Source organism: Schistocerca gregaria, chromosome 5, assembly GCF_023897955.1.
Source record: "Schistocerca gregaria isolate iqSchGreg1 chromosome 5, iqSchGreg1.2, whole genome shotgun sequence".
In the NCBI taxonomy this organism is placed as follows: Eukaryota; Metazoa; Arthropoda; class Insecta; order Orthoptera; family Acrididae; genus Schistocerca; species Schistocerca gregaria.
Window position 1 is genome coordinate 262885204 of NC_064924.1, and position 26936 is coordinate 262912139.

A 26936-nucleotide genomic window follows, 5' to 3' on the forward strand; every position below is an offset into this window, starting at 1 on the left:
AAAAATCAAGACACGTCTCATAGGACTTGTCGACCTGGAACAAGTGTACGTCAGTGTAAAATGGTGTAAGATGTTCGAAATTCTAAGAACGATAGGGGTAGGTTATGGGACGAGACATGTAATATACAATTTGACAAGAGCCAAGAGGGAATAACAAGAGTGGGACGTCCAAGAACAACGTGCTCAGATTAACAAGGGTGTAAGACAAGGATGTAGTATTTCACACCTACTGTTCTATCTGTACATCGTGGAAGCATGATGAAAAATAAAGAAAGGTTCACGAATGGGATTAAATTTCGAGGTGAAAGGAAATCAATGATACGATTCCATGACGACATTGCTATCCTTAGTGAAAGTGAAAAAGTATTACATGATCTGCTGGATGGAATGAATAGTCTGATGAGTACAGAATATGGATTGAGAGTAAATCAAAGAAAGAGGAAGGTAATGAGAAGTAGCAGAAATGAGAAATCAATAACTCAGTATTAATAGTCACGAAGTAGAGGCAGTTAAGGAATTTTGCAACATAGGCAGCAAAGTAACTAATGACGGACGGAGCATGGAGGACATCAAAAGCAGACTAACTGTGCAAAAAAAGGCATTCCTGTCGAAGAGATGTCTACTAATATCAAACATAGGCCTTAATTTGAGGAAGAAATGTCTGAGAATGTACGTTTGGAACACAAATAATATGGTAGTGAAACATGGACTGCGGGTAAACCGGAACAGAACAGAATCGAAGCATCTGGAATGTGGTGCTACAGGCGGATGTTAAAAATAAGATGGACTGATGATGTAAGGAATGAGGAGGTTCTGTGCAGAAACGTAGAGGAAAGGAATATGTGGAAAACACTGACAAGGAGGAGGTACAATAAAATAGGGCATATGTTAAGACATCAGGGAATGACTTGCATGGTACAAGAGGGAGGCTGTAGAGGGAGAAAACTGTACAGAAAGACAGAGATTGGAATACATCCAGCGAATAGTTGAGTATGTACACTCCTGGAAATTGAAATAAGAACACCGTGAATTTATTGTCCCAGGAAGGGGAAACTTTATTGACACATTCCTGGGGTCAGATACATCACATGATCACACTGACAGAACCACAGGCACATAGACACAGGCAACAGAGCATGCACAATGTCGGCACTAGTACAGTGTATGTCCACCTTTCGCAGCAATGCAGGCTGCTATTCTCCCATGGAGACGATCGTAGAGATGCTGGATGTAGTCCTGTGGAACGGCTTGCCATGCCATTTCCATCTGGCGCCTCAGTTGGACCAGCGTTCGTGCTGGACATGCAGATCGCGTGAGACGACGCTTCATCCAGTCCCAAACGTGCTCAATGGGGGACAGATCCGGAGATCTTGCTGGCCTGGGTAGTTGACTTACACCTTCTAGAGCACGTTGGGTGGCAGACGTGCATTGTCCTGTTGGAACAGCAAGTTCCCTTGCCGGTCTAGGAATGGTAGAACGATGGGTTCGATGACGGTTTGGATGTACCGTGCACTATTCAGTGTCCCCTCGACGATCACCAGAGGTGTACGGCCAGTGTAGGAGATCGCTCCCCACACCATGATGCCGGGTGTTGGCCCTGTGTGCCTCGGTCGTATGCAGTCCTGATTGTGGCGCTCACCTGCACGGCGCCAAACACGCATACGACCATCATTGGCACCAAGGCAGAAGCGACTCTCATCGCTGAAGACGACACGTCTCCATTCGTCCCTCCATTCACACTTGTCGCGACACCACTGGAGGCGGGCTGCACGATGTTGGGGCGTGAGCGGAAGACGGCCTAACGGTGTGCGGGACCGTAGCCCAGCTTCATGGAGACGGTTGCGAATGTTCCTCGCCGATACCCCAGGAGCAACAGTGTCCCTAATTTGCTGGGAAGTGGCGGTGCGGTCCCCTACGGCACTGCGTAGGATCCTACGGTCTTGGCGTGCATCCGTGCGTCGCTGCGGTCCGGTCCCAGGTCGACGGGCACGTGCACCTTCCGCCGACCACTGGTGACAACATCGATGTACTGTGGAGACCTCACGCCCCACGTGTTGAGCAATTCGGCGGTACGTCCACCCGGCCTCCCGCATGCCCACTATACGCCCTCGCTCAAAGTCCGTCAACTGCACATACGGTTCACGTCCACGCTGTCGCGGCATGCTACCAGTGTTAAAGACTGCGATGGAGCTCCGTATGCCACGGCAAACTAGCTGACACTGACGGTGGCGGTGCACAAATGCTGCGCAGCTTGCGCCATTCGACGGCCAACACCGCGGTTCCTGGTGTGTCCGCTGTGCCGTGCGTGTGATCATTGCTTGTACAGCCCTCTCGCAGTGTCCGGAGCAAGTATGGTGGGTCTGACACACCGGTGTCAATGTGTTCTTTTTTCCATTTCCAGGAGTGTATATTGCAAATGCTGCTCTGAGCTAAGGAGTTTGGTACGGAGAGGAATACGTGGCGGGCTGCATCAAACCTGTGACAGGACTGATGACTCAGAAAAGAAATGTTCTCTTGAAGTATAAAAGTATGATGCTAACTTTCCTTCATTTCAGACTGCAAAGCCATCAAGGATCCTCGAATTCACTACCCTGCTGAACCATCCCAAGAAATCCATCCTGATGATTATGAAACTACTAGCTCGTAACACGTTCTCGAGCAATGTTCGAACATTTGGGATCCCACTAGGTCGCTTTAAAAGAAGATGTTGACACAATTCAGAGGCGTGCCGTTACATTTATTACCGCCAGGTTTGAACAACATCTGAGTAATACGAAGACGCTTCATGAACTCAAACGGGAATCCTTGGAGCGAAAAAGACGATCTTTTAACAATATATTATTGGGAAAGTTTGAGGCACTGCTATTCGTCATATACAACATTACGTGTCTAGTGCCACCAACATACATCTTGCATATACAGGGTAGTCCATTGATCGTGAGCGGGACAAATATCTCACGAAATAAGCGTCAAACGAAAAAACGACCACGAACGAAGTTGTCTAGATTGAAGGGGCAAACTAAATGGCGCTATGGTTGGCCCCCTAGATGGCGCTGCCATAGGTCAAACGGATATCAAATGTGGTTTTTTTTAATAGGAACCCCCATTTTTATTACATATTCGTGTAGTACGTAAAGAAATATGAATGTTTTAAATTGAACCACTTTTTTCGCTTTGTGATAGATGGCGCTGTAATAGTCACAAACGTATAAGTACGTGGTATCACGTAACATTCCACCAGTGCGGACGGTATTTGCTTCGTGATACATTACCCGTGTTAAAATGGACCCATAATGCCGCACCATACATTAACCCGCCAAGGTCGCTGATGTTCCACTTGTCGCAGTCATCGTGGATTTTCCCTTGCCCAATAGTGCATAATATGCCGGCTTATGTCACCGCTGTTGGTGAATGACGCTTCGTCGCTAAATAAAGCGCGTGCAAAAAATCAGTCATCGTCCCGTCATTTCTCTTGTGCCCAAAGGCAGAACTGTACACGACGTTCAAAGTTGTCGCCATGCAATTTCTGGTGCATAGAAATATGGTACGGGTGCAATCGATGTTGATGTAGCATTCTCAACACCGACGTTTTGAGATTCCCGATTCTCGCGCAATTTGTCTGCTACGGATGTGGAGATTACCCGGGACAGCAGCTGAAACACCTACTTGGCCACCATGATTTGTTGCAGGTAGTGGTTGACGTTTCACATGTGGCTAAACACTTCCTGTTTCCTTAAATAACGCAACTATCCGGCGAACGGTCCGGACACTTGAATGATGTCGTCCAGGATACCGAGTAGCATACATAGCACACGCCCGTTTGGTATTTTGATCACAATAGCCATACATCAACGCGATATCCACCTTTTCCGCAGTTGGTAAACGGTCCATTTTAGCACCGTCCGCACTGGCGGAATGTTACGTGATACCACGTACTTAAACGTTTGTGACTATTACAGCGCCATCTGTCACAAAGCGAAAAAAGTGGTGCAACTAAAACATTCATATTTCTTTTCGTACTACACGAATATATAATAAAAATGGGGGGTCCTATTTCAAAAAGGGAGTTGATATCCGTTTGGCCTATGGCAGCGCCATCTAGCGGGCCAACCACAGCGCCATCTGGTTTCCCCCTTCAAGCTAGACGAGATTCGTTCTTTGTAGTTTTTTCGTTTAATGCTTATTTCGTGAGATATTTGGCCCGGTCACTATCAATGGACACCGTGTATAATGTAAACCCAAAATGAAGGTAAACAGGGTTCGTACAGAAGCATACAGGTAGTTGTTTTTTCCTCCGTCAATTTTCGTGTAGAAGGGGGAAGAGTATGACTAGCAGTAGTATGAGCTACCCTCCCCTATGCACGTTATGGTAGTTTAGGGGTTTGCGTGTAGACTTAAATGTAAACAGAGAAGGACAACGCATACTGGTACATAGAGACGTATTGGGCGTCTGCTGGTCGGACTCACGAGTATGCCGGTGGTGAGTCCGTGCAGGAAGGAGAGCGTGAGCGCGTGCGGGTTCTCGAGCGCGACGACGCTGAGGAACCAGGCGACGGCGAACAGCGGCAGCAGCCAGGCGCAGCGGCGCAGCACGCGCTGGCCCAGCTGCGGGCCGCCGCCCTCCGGCTCGTCGGCGCCGCCGGCCAGGCACAGCGCCGAGTCGGCCGGCTCGCCGCCCTCACCGCACCAGCACTCGTCCGCGCACGGCGCCGCCTTCTCCAGCAGCTCACGGCGCGCCAGCTCGCGCACGCACGCCACCGTCACCACCGTGTTCGCCTGCAGCACGGCACACCACTGTCGCGACACACAACTTCCACCAACACTCCAGCTATGGGTTAAGGTCGCTTTACGCTGCGTGTCAAGTTAACTTCACGTAACGTAACAGGGGGACACGAAAGGAACGGGAGGAAATGTGATGTAACAAAACAAAACGGAAGGGAACATAACATAACGGAACCGAACGGAAGGAAACGTAATGTAACATGAAACATATTGTAAAGAAATGAAAAAAAATAGCGGAAGGAAAGGGAGCAAATATAAAGAATGGAAGACATCGGAAAGAAACGTAATGTAACATGTAGCATAACGCAACAAAATTAAATGAATCGTTACCTAATGGAACGAAGTGGAAAGAAATCTAACGTAACATGACGAAACGCAACGAACGGAAGCAAACGTTACATAATGTAATAAAGCGAAATGGAGGGAAAGATAACATCATGAAACGGAATGGAGGGAAATATAACAAAACATATTGTAAATAAACGAAACAAAATGAAGAAAATGTAATGTACTGGAAGGTAGTGGGAGGAAATGCAAGGACAAGAAAGAATCAGAAGGAAATGTAATGTAATGTAACATAACGTAACGAATGGACGACACTACTGGTTTCGTTTGCATTTCTTTAACTCTGCTTGTCTGTTCTATACATGCTGGTTATTATTGAATTTATCAAAATTTTGTACATGGCTGCGGGTTCAGAGACTGTGAATAGTCTCCTCAGAATTTACACCAAAGAATGGTCTATGGTTCAAATGGTTCAAATAGCTCTGAGCACTATGGGACTTAACATCTATGGTAGTCCCCCAGAACTTAGAACTACTTAAACCTAACTAACCTAAGGACATCACACAACACCCAGTCGTCAGAATGGTCTATAACATGGTCACAGAATTATGACTAAAATTGTATGATACAAATTATAAGTACGAAATTATCGTGAAAGACTGACAGTACTTATATGTCATTTAATTACTGACAGTCTTTCACGATAATTCCGTACTTATAATTTGTATCATACCTTTTTAGTCATAATTTTGTGACCATGTTATAGACCATTCTTTGGTGTAAATTCTGAGGAAGACACTCCTAGCAGTGTCAAACACGGTTAATTGGTTAAAAATTAGTGACCGATGGCTGTTTTCATTCAATTGTATCGAATTTATAATGGCAGGCTAAGAAGGGAGACGCTTACTTATGACAGCAGGAATTCCTTTCATTCTTTTTATATGCCCTGCTGTGATAAAATATCTTGAACATTTATTATCACCGACGTAACCTTCTCAGACTATCAAGCCGCTAAATAGATTAAGGTTTTGGCCCACCTAAATTTTGAGAACAATCTATCACCGATTGAACTTTACTCCCAGGTGATCTTTTGCACGTACGGATATTTTTATAAGGTCGCAACAGATAACGCAATAAGAATATGGGGGCACACAGAAAAAATTACGTGCTGGTCTGAACTAATCTTTTCCCAAGAACTTAAGACTGGGGTAGCCTAATCGTAAATGCTATTAACGTGACTCTCTTTTCAGATATGGATAAAAATTAGGTAGAGATAAATGGAAGTTGCTTTCAAATTACAAGTTGTTTTTATTTTTGATTAATCCTTTTGCATCCTTTTGACTAACATTCATAATATTATTTACAGGGGATCAGATACCTTTCGAAATTCTATATCACAATATTTCACCTGAGAATTACCCGCCTTGTTGGTTTCAGTTTGCATAGTTCTGTGGAGAAGTAAAGTTCTGGAGAGCACGTGGTCACTGTTGTATTACAACGACAGACATTCACATGCACTAAATAGTCAACCAGAGAGGTGGTGGGTTTCTCAATCTTCTACCAACGTGAATGCTCTCTGTAATAGGCAAAGAGCAAGAACAGGAGGGTTTGGCCAGGAAGATATCAACAGCATTTTGGAGAAAAGATTTTTAATACGTCATGGCTAACATCAAGCAGGAATTTGTGGCGGCGTATTGCTAGCGTGAAACGCATCTAAAGAAAAGGACTAGTCTCACAAAACGCGCACACGGTACAAATTTTGAAGAAAACATTCCGTCATCGACACAAGATAATTTGAAAATGTTCATCAATAATAAAAGGCAAGCTGTAACATTTCTTACTAAATTTTACAGAGATTTACATTTGAATTTATAGACTGCGTGGTCGCACATGACCGAAATCACATTCTCAGATTACTCTATATCCGATTAATTCAACTAAAAATCATAACTGGTCCCTAAATAATCGTCACTGAAACATCTATCAAAACTAAATTATTGAGTTTAACAAATAAGTGCCGGCCGGGGTGAGCGATCGCTTCTGGGCGCTACAGTCTGGAATCGTGCGACTGCTACGGTCGCAGGTTCGAATCCTGCCTCGGGCATGGATGTGTATGATGTCCTTAAATTAGTTAGGTTTAAGTAGTTCTTTCTAGGGGACTGATAACCTCAGAAGTTGTCCCATAGTCCCAGAGCCATTTGAACCATTTTTTGAACAAATAAGTAAAATTCAAATACAGTATCTCTGTCCCGTATTCGACACAGTCGTTCTGAGGGAACGTCCGGTCGCTTACTTGTCTTCAAATACTCTCCGCAACCAACGGCCGCGCAGAGCCCTCTCATAGCAGTCCAAGATGGTGGGGGAAGCCCATGACCAACCTCTGGTAGGAATTTTTTTAAACTTTTACACATCTTTTGCCAAGCCCTCCTGTTCTTGCTCTTTGACCTCTACTGACAGCATTTAAGTTGGCGGAAGCTTCAGAAACCCACAACTTCTCTGGTTCGTCTGCTACCACATTTATACAGACACTTTAAGGAGGGGTGAAAATGTCTAAGAAGGACACAGGACGTGCACATTGGAATCAAAAGAAAATACGTCGACCCATAATTATTCCACAGGCATGTGGTAGTTACAGTGGAGATTACTCCACAGTTAATTAATTACGTAAAATATAAATGTATGTTGGTTTTTGTGTATCTGATAGTATGAACATATATTGGAGCACTAATTTTAATCATGGAATGGCACCTATCACGACGTTACAACATAATGGACCGAAAAGGAAGGAAACGTAATATAACGTACACGTAACATGGCGTAATAGAACGAACCGAAAGGAAACAATATGTAACGTAATAAAACGGAATGGAAGGAATCGTAACATAACGGAACAGAACGGAAGGAAACGTAACTTAACATGTAACTTACTGTAACTAAATGGAAGGAAAAGTAACAATACCTGAAACGTAACGGAACGGGACGGTAGAAAATGTACTGGAACGAAACGGAAGGAAATGTAATGTAACGAAATGAAACAGAATAAAATAGAACGTAATAGAACGAAATGAAGTGAGATGAAACAGAGGCAAATGTAACGGAAGGGACCCTACACAAAGAGGTTATAATGGAACTGGGAATCATGCACTGCCTATTCAAAGCAGATATCTACACTATGGTAAAGTCATAACGTTTGACAAACTTATTATTTTCATGGATGTTATAGAACTGTAATTTCAGAGCACAGTGGCACATATTATTCTCGATTTTTACGAAAGATTACTGTATTACAAATTACTAGTCTAGGATCAAAATAATACTGACATATTTTTCATCTCGTATATTTCAATGAAACTCGTTCTTTACGCACTGTTGCAACGTTTCATACAAAGAACCAAAACATTATGACCAGTGCCGAAAATGAGACTTATGCTGTCCGGTGGCGTTGCGAACACATTATACAGTAAGTAATGTACATAAGCATGTTTGTTGACATTGTCAACCGAGAAGTACACGATCCGTTGTAATTTTTTTGAATATGTTACGGATTGAAAACTCATGAAGTCAAGGTCGTATATGGAGTCTTCTTTATTTTGGTTGATGCTGGCTAACAATCTGGCCATCTTCAGATTATGAAACAATCTTCTTTATTTCTATTACGAAATGATGTAAATACCGAGTGTGTCAATTATTTAGTTGCAATGGCATCGTTCAATTGCACTGGCTACAAACCATGAAAAGCTGTTTTTAATTATGTATGCATGTTGTCATTTTAAGAAACAGTTTAACGATGTGTGAAGCCATAATGGCATTAATCGAGAATGTTTTATGACCTGAAAATGGCTAGATTGTTAGCCTAAACTAGTAACAAATCCAAATAAAGAAGATTTCATGTGCGACGTAGACTTCATGATTCTTCAGCCCCTAATATAAATAACAAAAGTATATAAGCGAAGTATAGATGGATGGGGAATCATTCTAGCGAAGATAAAGATGGGAAATGGGGAAAGCAACTATCCTGAACGATAAAGGGTGGATTGTTATGCCGCAGCCCCTGTGAAAGAGCATCCCGGACAGGACAAAGTTGGTCGGCTGTTCGCGCGTTAGTGTACTGAGCAGCTATCGAATGTGACTGAAGGACGGCGAAACCACGAGTACATAACAAGATACACGACAGAGCGAGGGGGGACTAAAACAACTGAAGCGGTTATTAGTATCCAAGACAACTGTACTGAAGTCAACATTTCAGTTCCCAACGACGTTGAAATACCTTAACAGAATCCTTATACTCCAACCATATACTTCACATAACCCTTATACTCCAGGAAAACTAAATTCAAAGTTAATTTGATATAAATACATTTCTTTCTAGTTTTAACTTGATTCAACTTATTTACATGATTTTCAGAGCTCTTACAATCAAGAGCATAACAGTGGTATAATCACTACAGTTTTGTGTGAAGTGGCTTTACTTTGTTACTAGCATGTAAAATTATTATGGCACTTACATTTCTTTTGAAATTAAACGTAGCTTTGATGCGGTAGTATGAAGCCGGTCAGGGAGTCTCTTCGTAGCAGACATAACGTCAACAAAACGTCGCTCAGCCTATTCTTACCACACATAATATGATGACATCCGTGGTAGAAAATATCGTAATATAGTATCACAATTAAGGAACTAATAACTGTAGTAGAATTTCTTCATTAATGGCAAAAGAAAAAATCACAACGAAGGTTATTGACGAGGGTCGTATGGTAAATTTCCCATATGGATACCTGAAAAAAATAGAAATGTCTTCCTAATATCGCCATTTACAGGACACAAAATATTTAGAACAAGATACGTATCGTTCTTTTACTTGGTGTCTTGTTTTCGCCCTCGACACAAATGCCATCAAAATATACTTTTTCGCTGTCAAAAATTTAATGAGTATTGTTACATCTATTTATGTTCTTGCTTATGTACAAAGCAAGCTTGTTTTTGTGTTGGTACTATAAAGCTTAAATCACTTTTCGCTTTCATATCTTTTGCCTCATTTGTGGGAAACAACTCATCAGATAAATATCCAAAACCTTATGAAATCTTCACAATCTTCATAACAAAACAGACAATAAAAGAAATAATAAGTTAACTTCCAATGTAAGCAGGTGACACCACTGCCACCTCTACCTCCCTCTTCCCCCTCCCACCTCCCACCTCCCATCATCAACTTCAAAATATTCTTTTCGAGATTCCTTGACGTTGACATTCCGTTCCACGACGTCCAGAGTGAATTGACCTTTAGACAGCAAAAATACACGAAGTCGCAATCACTTAGCCAAAATTGTAACGGGCAGTCAAATAAAAACGAGACAGATGGGAAAGAGTAAGCAGTCTGATATTTAGAAGACAATCGCCATAACTCTTAATACATTGATCCCACTGTGAAACAATGCCTTCGTGGAAAAATGTCTCCGGTTGCCTATGAAAACATGATAGTATCCGGGCGTGCCCATCTTCGTCCGGAGCAATCAGCTGTCGCGAATGTCTTTCTCGAGGGCTCCCAAACTATCAAAATCTACATCTACATCCATACTCCGCAAGCCACATGACGGTGTGTGGCGGAGGGTACTTTGAGTACCTTTATCGGTTCACCTTTCTATTGCAGTCTCGTATTGTTCGTGGAAAGAAGATTATCGGTATGCCTCTGTGTGGGCTCTAATCTCTCTGTTTTATCCTCATGGTCTCTTCGCGAGATATATGTAGGAGGGAGCAATATACTGCTTGACTCCTCGGTGAAGGTATGTTCTCGAAACTTCAACAAAAGCCCGTACCGAGCTACTGAGCGTCTCTCCTGCAGAGTCTTCCACTGGAGTTTATCTATCATTTTCGTAATGCTTTCGCGATTACTAAATGATCCTGTAACGAAGCGCGCTGCTCTCCGTTGGATCTTCTCTATCTCTTTTATCAACCCTATCTGGTACGGATCCCACACTTCTGAGCAGTATTCAAGCAGTGGGCGAACAAGCGTACTGTAACCTACTTTCGGATTGCATTTCCTTAGGATTCTTCCAATGAATCTCAGTCTGGCATCTGCTTTACCGACGATCAACTTTATATGATCATTTCATTTTAAGTCACTCCTAATGCCTACTCCCAGATAATTTATGGAATTAACTGCATCCAATTGCTGACCTGATATATTGTAACTAAATGATAAAGGATATTTCTTTCTATGTATTCGCAGCACATTACACTTGTCTACATTCAGATTCAATTGCCATTTCCTGCACCATGCGTCAAATAGTTGCAGATCCTTCTCCATTTCTATTGTTACAACCTCTCGATATACTACAGCATCATCCGCAAAAAGCCTCAGTGAACTTCTGATGTTATCCACCAGGTCATTTATGTATATCGTGAATAGCAAAGGCCCTACGACAAACCCCTCCTGCACACCTGAAATCACTCTTACTTCGGAAGACTTCTCTCCATTGACAATGACACGCTCTTTCTGTTATCTAGGAACTCTTCAATCCAATCACACACTTGATCTGATAGTCCATATGCTCTTACTTTGTTCATTAACTTAGAATGGGCAGAGATCGGGATTACGTGGAGGAAGTGTAAAAGCTTCCCAGTGAAACTCCTGTGGCATACTTGAAACAACCTTGGTTATAAGTGAGTGGTTTATACTCTCTCGCTAATTAAGATTTTTCATGCTCTTCTTTAGAAGACTACTCATATTGGGTGAACGAGCGCGGTGGCGTAGTGGGTAGACAAGATGGTTGAAATCCTCGCCCGGTCGTCCACATTTACGTTTCCGGGTTTCCCTTTGTGTTTCAAGTCAAATACTGTGAGAGCTGCTTCTAAATGAATACGATCAATTTATTTAGCCACCCTGTCCCAAGCCAAGCTATTTTTCCCCTGCAATTTTCTCGTCCTAGAGGAGATGTTACATCATAGACTTCAGCCTTCAGATTTTATCCCCTGTCGCTAGAAATTGGGTACCCGATTCAATCATCTATTACAGCGAGGTGACAAAAGTCATGGGATAGCGATATGCACATTTACAAATGGTGGTGGTATCGCGAACATAGAGAATAGAAGGTCAGTGCATTGGCAGACGCGATTCATGTGGAACGGTTTCCGTAGTGATTATGGCAACACGTACTTTGAACGCGGAGTGGTAGTTCGAGCTAGACGTGTAGGACATTCTATTTCGGAAATCGTTACGGAATTCAATATTCCAAGACCCACAATGTCAAGAGTGTGACGAAAATACCAAATTTCGGGCATCACCCAGCACAACGCAATATCCGAAAGCTTTCAGTTAACGTCCGAGAATAAAGGAGTTTGCGTAGAGTTGTCAGTACTGACAGACAATCAAACCTGCGTGGAGTAGCCGTAGAAATAAATGCGGGACATACGACGATCGTATTCGTTAGAACAGTATGGGGAAATCTGGCGTTAATGGGCCATAGTAGCATGTGAGTGCCTTTGCTAACGGCACGACATCGCCCCCAGCGCTTCTCCTGCGCTCGCGACCACATCGATTGGGTACTAGACGACTGTAAGACCTCGGTCATGTCAGATGAGTCGCGATTTCAGTTGGTAAGAGCTGATAGTAGGGTTCAGGCGTGGCGCAGATTCAACGAAGCCATGAACCCAAGTTCTCAACAATATACTGTGCAAGCTAGTGGTGGCTCAATAATGATGTGGCCTATGTTTATATGGAATGGACTGGGTCCTCTGGATGTTCAGTTACTCTTTGAGACCATTTCCAACTACGCATAGACATCATGTTCCTAAACAAAGAAGAAATTTCTAAGGATGACGATGTACCATGTCATCAGGCCACACTTGTTCGCGCTAGGTTTGAAGAACATTCTGGACAATTTGAGGGAATGATTTAGCGACCCAGATGGCCGGCATGAATCCCAGCGAACATTTAATAAAGAGTTCAGTTCGTGCACAAAACTTGCACCGGTAACACTTTTGCAATAGAGGCAGCTTGGGCCCAATATTTCTGCAGGGGATTTCCAACGCTTTGTTGAGTCCATGCCACGTCGACTTGCTCCACTCCACAGGTAAAGAGGGTCCGACAAGATATTAGGGTGCAGCTCATCTCAGTGTTCTATTCTGTCTCTAATTAGGTCGTTCAGTCCTGCTTTTAGTGTACCTTCAGTCAATTAATTTACAGCGATACCTAATGTAAAGGGTGAGATGCTCAGTGCCTGTATCGTCAGTGTTTTCAGCCTTGTTCTGTACCACCTCATACAGCTCTGCAAAGATAAACAATGGCCGGGGTAAACAGGGAAGTTCACAACCAAAATAGAAGCTGCCGTGCTTCAAGGAGTCGGTGAAGTGTCGACCTCAGACGTGGGGGCACCATCAAGTTGAGTCACTGCAGATTATTACAACTAGACGGCATACAGTAACAGACTCCCAGAGTTTCAGCCTCGTTTATATTTGTGATCTTTCTTCTTACACAGATGTTTTACAGCTACAATAGTGAAGACACTTCCCGATCAACCACCTTTCAGGAAGAATGTTGTTTTCAGCATCGAAAAACCCGTATATAGGATGATGTAAACCATCGTGGTATCAATTTCACTTGTTCTGCTACACCTTCAGTATCAGTGAAAGGGATAACATCAAAAATGTTGGTTTGTTGGACCAACATCATTTCCCGCCAACTAAGGAGTTAGAAGTACGTGATTTTCTTGCAAGAAGCACAGGTAGAATACTTGGAAGATTTGTTGAAAGATTTGCTAGTGGCCAGTCGTAAAGAAATGTGATTCCAGTTATTGTATCGTGACGATAGACCATCACATTGAAATAAGTGGCACATTCATTTTCTATCCGTGGTCGTAACGACGCAATATTCGGAGAAAGTGAACAGATTACACCGTTTACGGAAGCGGCAGAACTACTTCAGTGTATAAGTACTGTTATGGTCCAAGTGTACCAGAATTGATTTCGAAAACATAATTCAATGAACTTATCGAGCAGTTTTTATTCTCAAAATGCAAAAGTGTAATTTGTAATTACAAAGGTCAGTCTATTTTACTGTGTTTTTAAGAGGGGAACGGGCCATTTGCGGCCATATCACATTGAATCATGTTTCGTTCGTACTACTACATACATTCACAGTAAGTAAAAGTCCGTTGTTTGTGATCTTTCATTGTTTTGCAATTTTAATGGCCGGTGGAGTATATTCTTCATCTTTACATCTTAGAACATTACTCAAGTGTTTAACCGCCGTAATTTAGTCCGGCAGCACGTCCAAGAAAACAGCATTCAAAAGCCACGATATTTTTATATCATATTCGTGAACGTTATGTTACATATAGGCATTCTGTCATTCATTAACCACTTCTACTTTCTAAATCAACTTGGTTTCCCTTGCAGACACCCAGGCAACCATCTTTTTTTCTGACTTTGCCACTCACACTTTCAGATATATGTTGTTTCTGAAGAGAATTTGTTTAGTTAGGGGCTGCGTCTTCCTTAGATACGAGACAAAAGACATTCACAGCAGAGTTCCGTGCCACCTGAAGCTCAGGCAGAATTGTCTTCAGAGGGCGCCACCCAAATAGTTCGCAAGAGGGCATCAGTCCACCAGGCGCGGGTTTATCCGGACACACGGCGTCCCTCATGTCAGCATCATCGCACTATGAGCAGCACCTCAAGGCAGCATCAGAACTGAGTCTAAAAGTACTGCCGAGATGAGCCAAACTAATCGTAGTTATCATTCACTGAATTCAGGACTTCACCAGAGGTAAGGACAACTCTGCGCAAGTGAATGTCAAACTATTGCTAGGCACCAGCTTCCTACCAAAGTTACGTAATTTGAGCCGCAGTTGGCACTACAGTGACACAACGAATTCTTACAAACCGGTTACTTCAAGGACAGCTCCGAACCAGACGCTCTGTAGTGTGCAGACTACTGACCCCAGACAATGGCCATTCGCAGTTTCAGTGGTGTGAACCGAGAGCTGATTGGAGAGCAGATTGGAGGTTCGTTACGTTCTCTGATGAATGCTGGTTCTACCTCAGTGCCACTGACGGCAGTGTGCTGGTTAGAAGTAGGCCTGCAACCAACATGTCTGTGTACTACACACACGACGTTCACCAGTAGTTACGGCCTGGGCTCCGATGCTGTACGACAGCAGGAGGAATCTCGTGGCTACCCCACGCATCCTGACTGCACATTTGTACGTCAGTCTGGTGATTCTACCTCTACTGTGTTGTCACTCATCAACAACGTTCCGAGGAGGGTTTTCCAGCAGAATAACGCTCGCCCACATTCCGCTGTTGCAGAGTGTCGACGTGTTGCCTTGGCCTGCACTATCCTCAGATTTGTCTCCAAAGGAGTACGTGTCGGACATCATTGGATGACAACTCCAGACTCAAGCATAAGCATCGTTAACCGTCCCTTCACTGACCGACCGACCAAGTGCAACAAGTATGGAACTCTATCCCACACCTGTACAACACAATACGTGCACGTCTGCAAGTTTGCATTCAATATTCTGGTAGTTGCATTGGTTATTACTGTACCAACTTTTCACATTTGTAATCTCTTATCTCGAACAAGGAGAATTACTTGAATGGGCATGTGCATAGGTAGCGGGTCGGGTTTGTAAGTGAGCGACCATTTGTAGCTGCAGTTTATGGCGGGTCATGGCCCATCGCACATAGGCCGGTGTGAGGTGGAGCGTACACCATTAACTTAAGTAGTGGTTTTGACTTTGTGCATATGTACTGTTTGTGTTTTCCGTTTTTTCGTTTATAAATGTATAGCTATGGTGTTCTTTTAAGCATTGACATAGGTCTTCTTAGGCACTTGTGGGTTTTATTGTTCTGAAGAAGGTGTAGTTATCTACGCCGAAACCTAGGTTAACAGTAGGTGCTTTTTTCGCAATCGAGGCGGATTTCTGGTTTTTTAATATATATTATTAATATTATTATATTAATATTAATTATTATTAATTGTTAATTTAATTATTATTAATAATTTAATTATTATTAATTATTAATATTATTAATTTATTAATATTATTATATTAACATATTTATTTATATATTTTTTAATATATTAACCAACGACGCGATGTTGTAGGTTCTACTACAACTACTATCAGTAGTATCGGACTTTTTTCCTGTCGACCTTGTTATATTTACATCAAGAAAATTTGGTGAATATAACACAGGATAACGCATTGGGTAGGTTAAGCTTGTCTGGCGTGTATACACAGAGGACTGAGTCAATGAACGTGCGCCCTTGTGTGTGTGTGTGTGTGTGCGTGCGCGCGCGCGCATATGTGTGTGTGTGTGTGTGTGTGTGTGTGTGTGTGTGTGTGTGTGTGTGTGTGTGCGTGCGCGCGCGCGCATGTGTGTGTGTGTGTGTGTGTGTGTGTGTGTGTGTGTTTGTGTGTGTGTGTGCAGCTTACAAAGATGAGCGAGGCGACGGGCACCAGGTAGGAGAACATCATGCCGCGCTCCACAGACATCCAGCAGAAGCGGCGCGTCTCGTAGCTGTGCGGGTTGAACAGGTAGCAGCCCTGCAACAGCCACACACACAACCTCGCTCAGCATTCGGCCCACGTAAGATGGTAGTTAAAGGAAAAAGACACATAAAAGGCGTACATCAAAGAAAAACAGCAAGAAACTGCATAATGAAATGCCTCGTTGAAACTTAATAAATAATCCTGAAATGATGAAAAATAAATTGGATTTCCGAAAGGCTTTAGAATAAAGTACATGTGATACTTCAGCGACCATTCCGTATGAGAACATTCAGTCTATATTAGCACAAGAACGTAAAAGAGGAAATAAATTTGTGGACGTTGAGGTCTGCAGAACTGTCAACGGCAAAATGGGACACAAAGTCTACCACAGAACCACTGAACCTACCAGTGAATACAAGACGAATCCCAACATCAGCCTGCGACTTGTCGAGAGTTATAAAGCTATCGTGGGCTACCATAGACTATCATAACATACCCTATGGTAATTTTCCTAAAAGCACTGATCAGTTAATATCGTTAACTGTACATTAGGTGTGTTGTGTACCTATCCGGGGTTATCTCATTTCGATCGTATTTTTCGAGCATGCGATCAGTGTCTTAATTTCCCCTTGAAATTCGTAGCGGTGGACCGTCTCGAAAATGACTGAGGATATACAAAGGGACGCGTAACATACGGAACACTGTTATTCTGACTAGTTATCCTCCTGTCTGTTACTTAAAAATAAGCAATACCGTATTTGTAGCAATTTTCTGTGTGTAATTCAACTTTAATTCGAAAACTGCTGATTTGTAACATGAAACAAAGGGGTGTTGTGCTAAAAATAAAAGATATAAAGATTTATCATCTAGCACTTGGACAAAAAAAATGACCGGCTGCTGTGGCCGAGCGGCTCTAGGCGCTTCAGTGTGGAACCGCTAGACCGCTACGGTCGCAGGTTCCAATCCTACCTCGGGCATGGATGTGTGTGATGTCCTTTGGTTAGTTAGGTTTAAGTAGTTCTAAGTTCTAGTGGACTGATGACCTCACATGTTAAGACCCATAGTGCTCAGAGCCATTTGAACCATTTTTTTAAAAATGTAGCACAACCTGCAGTGATCTGGCACTTGAAATTTCTTCAAAAAGAGGTAAAATTTAAAAAAAAGCAAAACAAAAACATACCAAACATCGCTTCAATATTTCATCGACCTTACATAAAATATGATTCTGTTCTTCGTAAACAAGTTTCACATTTATTATTAACGACAGGAAACCCTTTCTTTTAGTATCTATGAAGAAGATTCTACTTGTTTCGTCCATGCTAAGAGCTTGTCAGATTGTCAGTTTGGTGTAAACCACGCAACTAATGGTGGACAGGCGTACGCCAATCATGTCCTCCCCAACGGGATCTTCATTTCGTCACATAGGAATTGTTCGGTGACGAGTGCTCTCGGTCGCGTATATTCGTTCGAGAAGGTGAATTTCTATGTGATTTTACGGTAGGAGGGTGCCATTCTATCGATGATCGTAAACACGCTAATACCGTTGTAAAAGTAAAAAACCACGAGGCACACTCCGCGGCGAGAACGTAAACAGCATAATCCGCACCGCTTCCTACATAGGTGGTCCTCTGTACCAAGCACAATCAGTGAAAGCCGTATCCTCTATGCACACATTCCGACCCAATATTCAATGGAAAACTGACTTGGTTTACTTTGGTGAAGGCACTTTTGCTTGAGGTTGATTTCGATTCGTACCATACATACGGCAATATCGTGTGAAATTCTGAAGACTGCCGCGCAAGGCGACGGATCTTTATATCACCATCTCGTTTACTTACTTCTCTAACGGTTTCGAGATAGTTTTGCTTATTTTAGTTAATTTGTGTTAATACTTACGGTGTCTTTATCTGTTATTGGTCGGCGATCGAACTCCGATAAAGTTATGCATCTGTCTACTCTGTTGCAATTACGTTTTGCATGATCTGCGAAAACTGGAGAGTATGAGGGCATCAAATTACCGTTTACCACTTTTTACCGTCTTCTCTCCTTAAAGTTCTCTAGAAAAGAACAATATACTTTGTGGGGGGAAAAATAACAGTCTGTAGAAACGATCAAAGCTCGTAGACACATTCGCTTTTCATTTTTGTCCTTCTTTCACAATCAAATTTATTTAATTTAAAATAACGATATATACGGGGTGTGAAAGATAACTGTTTACAACCTCAAATTTGTCTACGAAATCCACCTAAGCTATAATACATCTGGAGTTTCGGATTTTTGCACTCAAAAGTGTTATATTACATGAAAATATCTTGAGTTTTTACAGCATAAAATTAACATTGTTTGTTTGGTCTTCTTTTAGATGTAGATTTAAGTGTTCCTTTTTCCCACGTGCTGTATACAGAAATAGTCTGAAGGTTGTTCGAAGAACCCTTTGCCAGGCACTTAAGTGTAAACTGCAAGGCAATCATGTAGATATACTACGAAACTACTGTGCTTATAAGGGTTAAGTTTAGATCGAAGTGTACGCGTAATTAGCTTCTTCATAACGTTTCTATAGTAAGATGGTACTAAAGAATGTCGGACTGTTCAAAATAAACAGCAAAGACTACTGTTTTGGGGAATTTGTTTTCTATAATACGTCCGCTCTTCCACAGTGAGTAGCGTGACATTGAAATTTAAGTTACACTAGTGCATCAGCCTGTGTCGCTCGGTTGCCTAACATATAAGGTGGTATCGTTTATGACATCATTGCATCACGTAGACGCCGTCATATGTTGTTCGTTTGCGTGTTGAATAGATAGGCATCTTTAACGTCTGTGACCGAGTCATCGGAGTGAATTATTGTCATACTGGAATCCAGTTAATGTTATTGGAGATATTGCCAGTCGCACTAATCGAAGAATGACATCGCTCCATCAAATCATATGATTTATTCCGGTTGGACCAGAGTGTCGTGCACAGGTATGACATGAGCTAACACCTAATACATTATATATTTATAATTCAGCTACCTTTATTGTCTCGGTTTGGTCACACTCGTTTTTCACCAGTCCACTGTACTAGTAGCTATAAGCCATTAATCGATGGTCAACATATCGGAAGGCCTATATCTACACTCCACAAATAAATAAAAAGAGAGTGGCAGAGGGTGATTTTCACATTATTGCACAATGATATGTAATTCGACTCGTTCACGGTTTGAACATGTTAACAATGTTTATTTGTATGCCTCTGTTAGAACTACTATCAAACTATTTTTTCACATTATCTGTGTTGGAAGTTGAAATATGTTCGCAAATTCCGGCCTGAAAAGGATCTTGGAATTATCTAAGCATGTTTTCGTTGCATATCAGGCGCCATATTCCCGATATCTACCAACAAGTGTTGCAAATACTTGTGTTACGTTTTCGTGTCTGTCAAATAAGCTTATTGCCAGTCGCACTGTAATGCTCTCAAGCCTCTAGTAACCCAATAAAATACTAAAGCTACAGCATTGAGCAGCGTTCTATCACTGGCCAACAGCTACTTTACATTCTCTCTCCCAGGCATTGATAGTAATATGACATTACTGATTACAGTTGTGAGTCATTAATCATGTAAACAAATTCTGCTTCAAATGGCTCTGAGCACTATGCGACTTAACTTCTGAGGTCTTCAGTGGCCTAGAACTTAGAACTAGTTAAACCTAACTAACCTAAGGACATCACACACATCCATGCCAGAGGCAGGATTCGAACCTGTGACCGTAGTGGTGGCGCTGTTCCAGACTGAAGCGCCTAGAACCGCTCGCAAATTCTGCTTCATTTTTGTACACTCCTGGAAATTGAAATAAGAACACCGTGAATTCATTGTCCCAGGAAGGGGAAACTTTATTGACACATTCCTGGGGTCAGATACATCACATGATCACACTGACAGAACCACAGGCACATAGACACAGGCAACAGAGCATGCACAATGTCGGCACTAGTACAGTGTATGTCCACCTTTCGCAGCAATGCAGGCTGCTATTCTCCCATGGAGACGATCGTAGAGATGCTGGATGTAGTCCTGTGGAACGGCTTGCCATGCACGCATACGATCATCATTGGCACCAAGGCAGAAGCGACTCTCATCGCTGAGGACGACACGTCTCCATTCGTCCCTCCATTCACGCCTGTCGTGACACCACTGGAGGCGGGCTGCACGATGTTGGGGCGTGGGCGGAAGACGGCCTAACGGTGTGCGGGACCGTAACCCAGCTTCATGGAGACGGTTGCGAATGGTCCTCGCCGATACCCCAGGAGCAACAGTGTCCCTAATTTGCTGGGAAGTGACGGTGCGGTCCCCTATGGCACTGCGTAGGATCCTACGGTCTTGGCGTGCATCCGTGCGTCGCTGCGGTCCGGTCCCAGGTCGACGGGCACGTGCACCTTCCGCCGACCACTGGTGACAACATCGATGTACTGTGGAGACCTCACGCCCCACGTGTTGAGCAATTCGGCGGTACGTCCACCCGGCCTCCCGCATGCCCACTATACGCCCTCGCTCAAAGTCCGTCAACTGCACATACGGTTCACGTCCACGCTGTCGCGGCATGCTACCAGTGTTAAAGACTGCGATGGAGCTCCGTATGCCACGGCAAACTGGCTGACACTGACGGCGGCGGTGCACAAATGCTGCGCAGCTAGCGCCATTCGACGGCCAACACCGCGGTTCCTGCTGTGTCCGCTGTGCCGTGAGTGTGATCATTGCTTGAACAGCCCTCTCGCAGTGTCCGGAGCAAGTATGGTGGGTCTGACACACCGGTGTCAATGTGTTTTTTTTTCCATTTCCAGGAGTGTATTTTATGAGAGCACAACTGGACATTTATCATTGTTTAGAGCTAGTTACTAATTTTTAAGCCACGGCCATATTTTATCAAAATGTGTCAAAGTATTTACTACATTTACCGGCCAACAATTTGAGACAGCTAACCCCTCTTTCGTGAAAGTGGTGAGAAATGTATAAATGTAATCCAAACAGTTGGGCACTGATGTTTACCGTATACTCATGTGACGCTGTACCAAGTATAAAAGTACTTTGTTTGTTCTTCTACGCCCGAAAGGCGTCGAAAAACAATTTTTAACCATGGCTCTATTGTTTTTAAGCGACCCATTGCAGCAGGATATAAGAAGCGCCCACAATTCGCAGTTATTACGACATTTTATATGGCTGCGAAGGATACACGTTCCTTGTAGGCACGCTGGACAGGCCGCATTGAAACAACAACAAATTCTCCAACTTGATTCAGGGTGTTATCCAAACTCCTTTCTTCCATTCTGTCACGTCTCCACGTCGATACATCTTAATGCATTGACTCTATACAAGCGACTGTTACGTAGACTTCTCTACCATGTCAGCAGTGGTGGAGGATCCCATGACTGCCACCCACAGCGCTTTTTAGCAACCATTGGGCTCTTTACAGGCAATTATTAATATTCTTCCCTGTCAGGTATCAAATGCTAGACCCTTAACAGCATTACTCCATTGTCCATTATTTGTTTTCAGTCTATCTTTGCATGATCCATTTCACCAAACGGAATTCTTGAGAGGTCATCTGTGTATTATATGTTTGGCATACTCCAATCAGCTGTATTTTTTTACTTGCTATTTGTATAATATCGAAGTAGAATACAAGACCCGGCAATATAGTCGATTACCTTAAAGCGCTTTTACGGCATGCGGAGACGGGCTGTTCCTGGTTCGAAACTATGTGGCGGGTAAACGACGAGAGCCGGTGTGGTGGCCAGCCTGCATGCGGTTCTTAGACAGTTTTAGTTTCCTACATCGACTAGGTCCATGCCAGACTGCAACCCAAGTTTCGATTCCCGCACATTTAGAAAACATTCTCAGGATTGTACATGAGATAATATTATATGCAAGCAAATGGTGTACAGAATTTCGGTCCGGGATGGGGGGGAGGGGGGGGGAGGACGGGAATGGTGGCGTCAGGAAGGATTAATCACATAGCTACATTCGAAATAAGGGGCAGACCCAATGGAGACAAAGGATAAAGCAAATAAGAAGAAGAAAAAAGAAAAAGAAAAGAGACAGCAGATGAAGAAGAAGATCGATTGTAGAGTTACAGAAAATATTCAGAAATCCGTATCACTACCCACTCAATGATTTGTGAAATAAGCGACAAAGTCAAATAGCATACACCCTGAAGATGCATGTTCTACATTGTGCTGCCACAGCTCTTAATACTTCATACCTCCTCAACAGCTGTAAGAAAAAAATTTTAATTTCAAGGGTGCCAAGGGTGGCATGAATTTGTTTTTGGTAACTAGATTGGCACCACTCTGGTTCACTGAGTCGCTGGACAGACATGGCGTTTCTCCCTCATGGCTCGATGGTAGTGTAGACTTCATTGTGAGACGAGAGGACTTGTTGACTAGGGAATGCGAGTGGCAACAGTTGGCCGCAGTGCAGGCAGCCCCACGTCCTATCAGTCGAAGTGCAGGCCTGACGTTTGGAATGTGTGGCTCTCTGATGTGGTGCGGGAAGGTGAGGCTGTTATTTCTGATATAATAGACAAGCTACTTTTCTGCGAGTACCGAAAGTAACTGAACCCCGATTCTAGACAGCCACGCTTAGGTGGAGTGACTGCACATTTTATTCCACGGAAAATGGTGTGACTTGTTTTTTGATCTACTGGTCAGGGTACATATCGCAGGATGCGTTTCATGTTCAATAGGTGCAACATCCCAGATTCAGTTATTACATATTTCCGTCCGTTTAAACTGGTGTTGTAACCTGTGTTTGTAATACTGAATTCTGGAGATCATTTTAGTGGGTAATAATGATCTAAAGGTAGATAACCGTGGTGTAGGGGTAGCGTCCTTGATTCATAATCAAAATGTCTTCGGTCTCGGGTTCGAATCCCGCCGCTGCTTAAAATTTGATTAATAATCAGCATTGGCGGCCAAAGATTTCCGGCGTAAGAAGTCACCCTCATTCTCTCAACGGCCTTGTCGAAGAGGGCGGAGGAGCGGACAGAGGTTCAGGCCACTCTCTTGTCCTATGGGTGGGGAACTGCCACTAAAGACGGCGTGAGGATGCAGAAGGTAATGGAAACCACTACATTAAACACAAGTAACGTGTATCCAAAGGACATGTGGACTGTAATTGAAGACGAGTCATAATGATCTCTCGATTGGGAAACGGTACCTGAGTAGCCCCCATTCGTATCTGCGGGTGGGGACTGCGAAGGAAGATTTTACCATGAGAAAAATATTGAATAATCGACGGAAGGGTAATGTTCTACGAGTCGGGGCGCGGAATGTCAGGAGCTTCAACGTCGTACGGAAACTAGAAAATCTGAAAAGAGATATTCAAAGGCTCAATCTAGATGTAGTAGGGGTCAGTGAAGTGAAGTGGAAAGAAGACAAGGATTTATCATCAGATGAGTATGGGGTAATAATAACAGCAGCAGAAAATGGTGTAACAGGAGCAGGATTCGTTATGAATAGGAGTGTACGACAGAGAGTGTGTTTCTGTGAACAGATCTGTGACAGGTTCGTTCTTATCAGAATCGACAGCAAACCAACACCGACAACGATAGTTCAGGTATACAAGCCGACGTAGCAAGTTGAAGATGAAGAGATAAAGAAAGTGTATGAGGATACTGAAAGAGTAATAAAGTATGTAAAGGGAGATAAAATGTAATAGTCATGGGAAACTGGAATGCAGATGTAGAGGAAGAAGTAGAAGGAAAGGTTGCAGGAGAATATGGGATTGGGACAAGGAATGAGAGAGGAGAAAGACTAACTGAGTTCTGTAACAAGTTTCAGCTCGTAATAGCGAATACCCTGTTCAAGAATCACAAGAGGAGGAAGTATACTTGGAAAAGGCCAGGTGATACGGGAAGATTTCACTTAGATTACATCATAGTCAGACTGAGATTCCGAAATCAGATACTGGATTGTAAGACGTACCCAGGAGCAGATATAGACTCAGCTCACAATATAGTATTAATGAAAAGTAGGCTGAAGGCATTAGTCAGGAAGAATCAATACGCAAGGAAGTGGTATACGGAAGTACTATGGAATGAGGAGGGAAGGTTGAAATTCTCTATGGCTATAGATACAGCAAAAAGGAATAGCTCAGTGCGGACTACAACTGAAGAGGAATGGACATCTCCAAAAAGGGCCATCACAGAAGTTGGGAAGGAAAACGTAGGTACAAAGAAGGTAACTTCGAAGAAACCATGGATAACAGAAGAAATACTTCAATTCATTGATGAATGGAGGAAGTGCAAAACTGTTCCAGGAAACTAAGGAATAGAGAAATATAATTCACTGAGGAATGAAATAAATAAGAAATTCAGGGAACCTAAGACGAAATGGCTGCAATGGGAGATGCCTTTAATAGGTTCCACAACGAAACATTGTCTCGAAATTTGGTAGAAAATCCGAAGAAATTGTGATCGTATGTAAAGTACACAAGCGGGAAGACGCAGTCAATACATTCGCTGCGCAGTGCCGATGGTACTGTTACCGACGACTGTCCGCTAAAGCGGAGTTATTGAACGCAGTTTTCCGAAATTCCTTCACCAGGGAAGACGAATGGAATATTCCAGAATTTGAACACGAACAGCTGCTAGCATGAGTTTCTTAGAAGTAGACACCTTAGGGGTTCCGAAGTAACTCAAATCGCTAGATACGGGCAAGTCTTCAGTTCCAGATTGTATATCGATTAGGTTCCTTTCAGATTACGCTGATACAATAGCTCCCTACTTAGCAATCATATACAACCGCTCCCTCACCGATAGATCTGTACCTACAGATTGGAAAATTTCGCAGGTCGCACCAGTGTTTAAGAAGGGTAGTAGGAGTAATCCATCGAACTACAGACCTATATCATTGACGTCGGTTTGCAGTAGGGGTTTGGAGCATATACTGTATTCAAACATCATGAATCACCTCGAAGGGAACTATCTATTGATACGTAATCAGCATCGTTTCAGAAAACATCGTTCTTGTGCAATGCAGCTAGCTCTTTATTCGCACGACGTAATGGCCGCTATCGACAGGGAATCTCAAGTTGATTCCGTATTTCTAGATTTCCGGAAAGCTTTTGACACTGTTCCTCACAAGCGACTTCTAATCAAGCTGCGGGCCTATGGGGTATCGTCTCAGTTGTGCGACTGGATTCGTAATTTCCTGTCTGGAAGGTCGCAGTTCGTAGTAATAGACGGCAAATCATCGAGTAAAACTGAAGTGATAACAGGTGTTCCCCAGGGAAGTGTCCTGGGACCTCTGCTGTTCCTGATCTATATAAATGACCTGGGTGACAATCTGAGCAGTTCTCTTAGGTTGTTCGTAGATGATGCTGTAATTTACCGTCTAGTAAGGTCATCCTAAGACCAGTATCAGTTGCAAAGCGATTTAGAAAAAATTGCTGTATGGTGTGGCAGGTGGCAGTTGACGCTAAATAACTAAAAGTGTGAGGTGATCCACATGAGTTCCAAAAGAAATCCGTTGGAATTCGATTACTCGATAAATAGTACAATTCTCAAGGTTGTCAATTCAACTAAGTACCTGTGTGTTAAAATTACGAACAACTTCAGTTGAAAAGACCACATAGATAATACTGTGGGGAAGGCGAGCCAAAGGTTGCGTGTCATTGGCATGTCACTTAGAAGATGCAACAAGTCCAATAAAGAGACAGCTTACACTACACCTGTTCGTCCTCTGTTAGAATATTGCTGCGCGGTGTGGGATCGTTACCAGGTGGGATTGACGGAGGACGTCTAAAGGGTGCAAAAAAGGGCAGCTCGTTTTGTATTAGTACGTAATAGAGGAGAGAGTGTGGCAGATACGATTCGCGAATTGGGATGTAAGTCATTAAAGCAAAGACGCTTTTCGCCACGGCGAGATCTATTTACGAAATTTCAGTCACCAACTTTCTCTTCCGAATGCGAAAATATTTTGTTGAGCCCAACCTACATAGGTAGGAATGATCATCAAAATAAAATAAGAGAAATCAGATCTCGAACAGAAAGGTTTAGGTGTTCATTTTTCCCGCGCGCTGTTCGGGAGTGGAATGGTAGAGAGATAGTATGATTGTGGTTCGATGAACCCTCTGCCAAGCACGTAAATGTGAACTGCACAATAGTCATGTAGATGTAGATGTAGACATCAGGAAAAATGTGAAGACATCGAAAAATAAATGATTGTTGGAAGAAAAGACACAGCATACAGGTAAGTCAAAACAACCTTCGGTGACATTAAAAGCAAAGGGTGGGGGGGGGGGGGTAGTGAAACGAACGGGAATTCCACTGTTAAATGCAGTGGGGAGAGCGGATTGGTGGAAAGAATACATTGAAAGCCTCTATGAGGGGGATGTGA

General features: G+C 43.0%; 1 protein-coding gene across 1 annotated transcript in view; it reads right to left on the bottom strand.

Moving 5' to 3' along the window:
- The window catches only part of LOC126272600 (adhesion G protein-coupled receptor A2-like), a 565914-nt gene that overhangs the window by 43294 nt on the left and 495684 nt on the right, over positions 1-26936 (bottom strand). The window contains exons 8-9 of the mRNA XM_049975543.1: positions 16504-16614; positions 4468-4776 (exon numbers count right to left, since the gene is read on the bottom strand). Of these exons, the coding sequence (XP_049831500.1) occupies positions 4468-4776; positions 16504-16614 (420 nt within the window). The remainder of the gene's footprint in view (positions 1-4467; positions 4777-16503; positions 16615-26936) is intronic.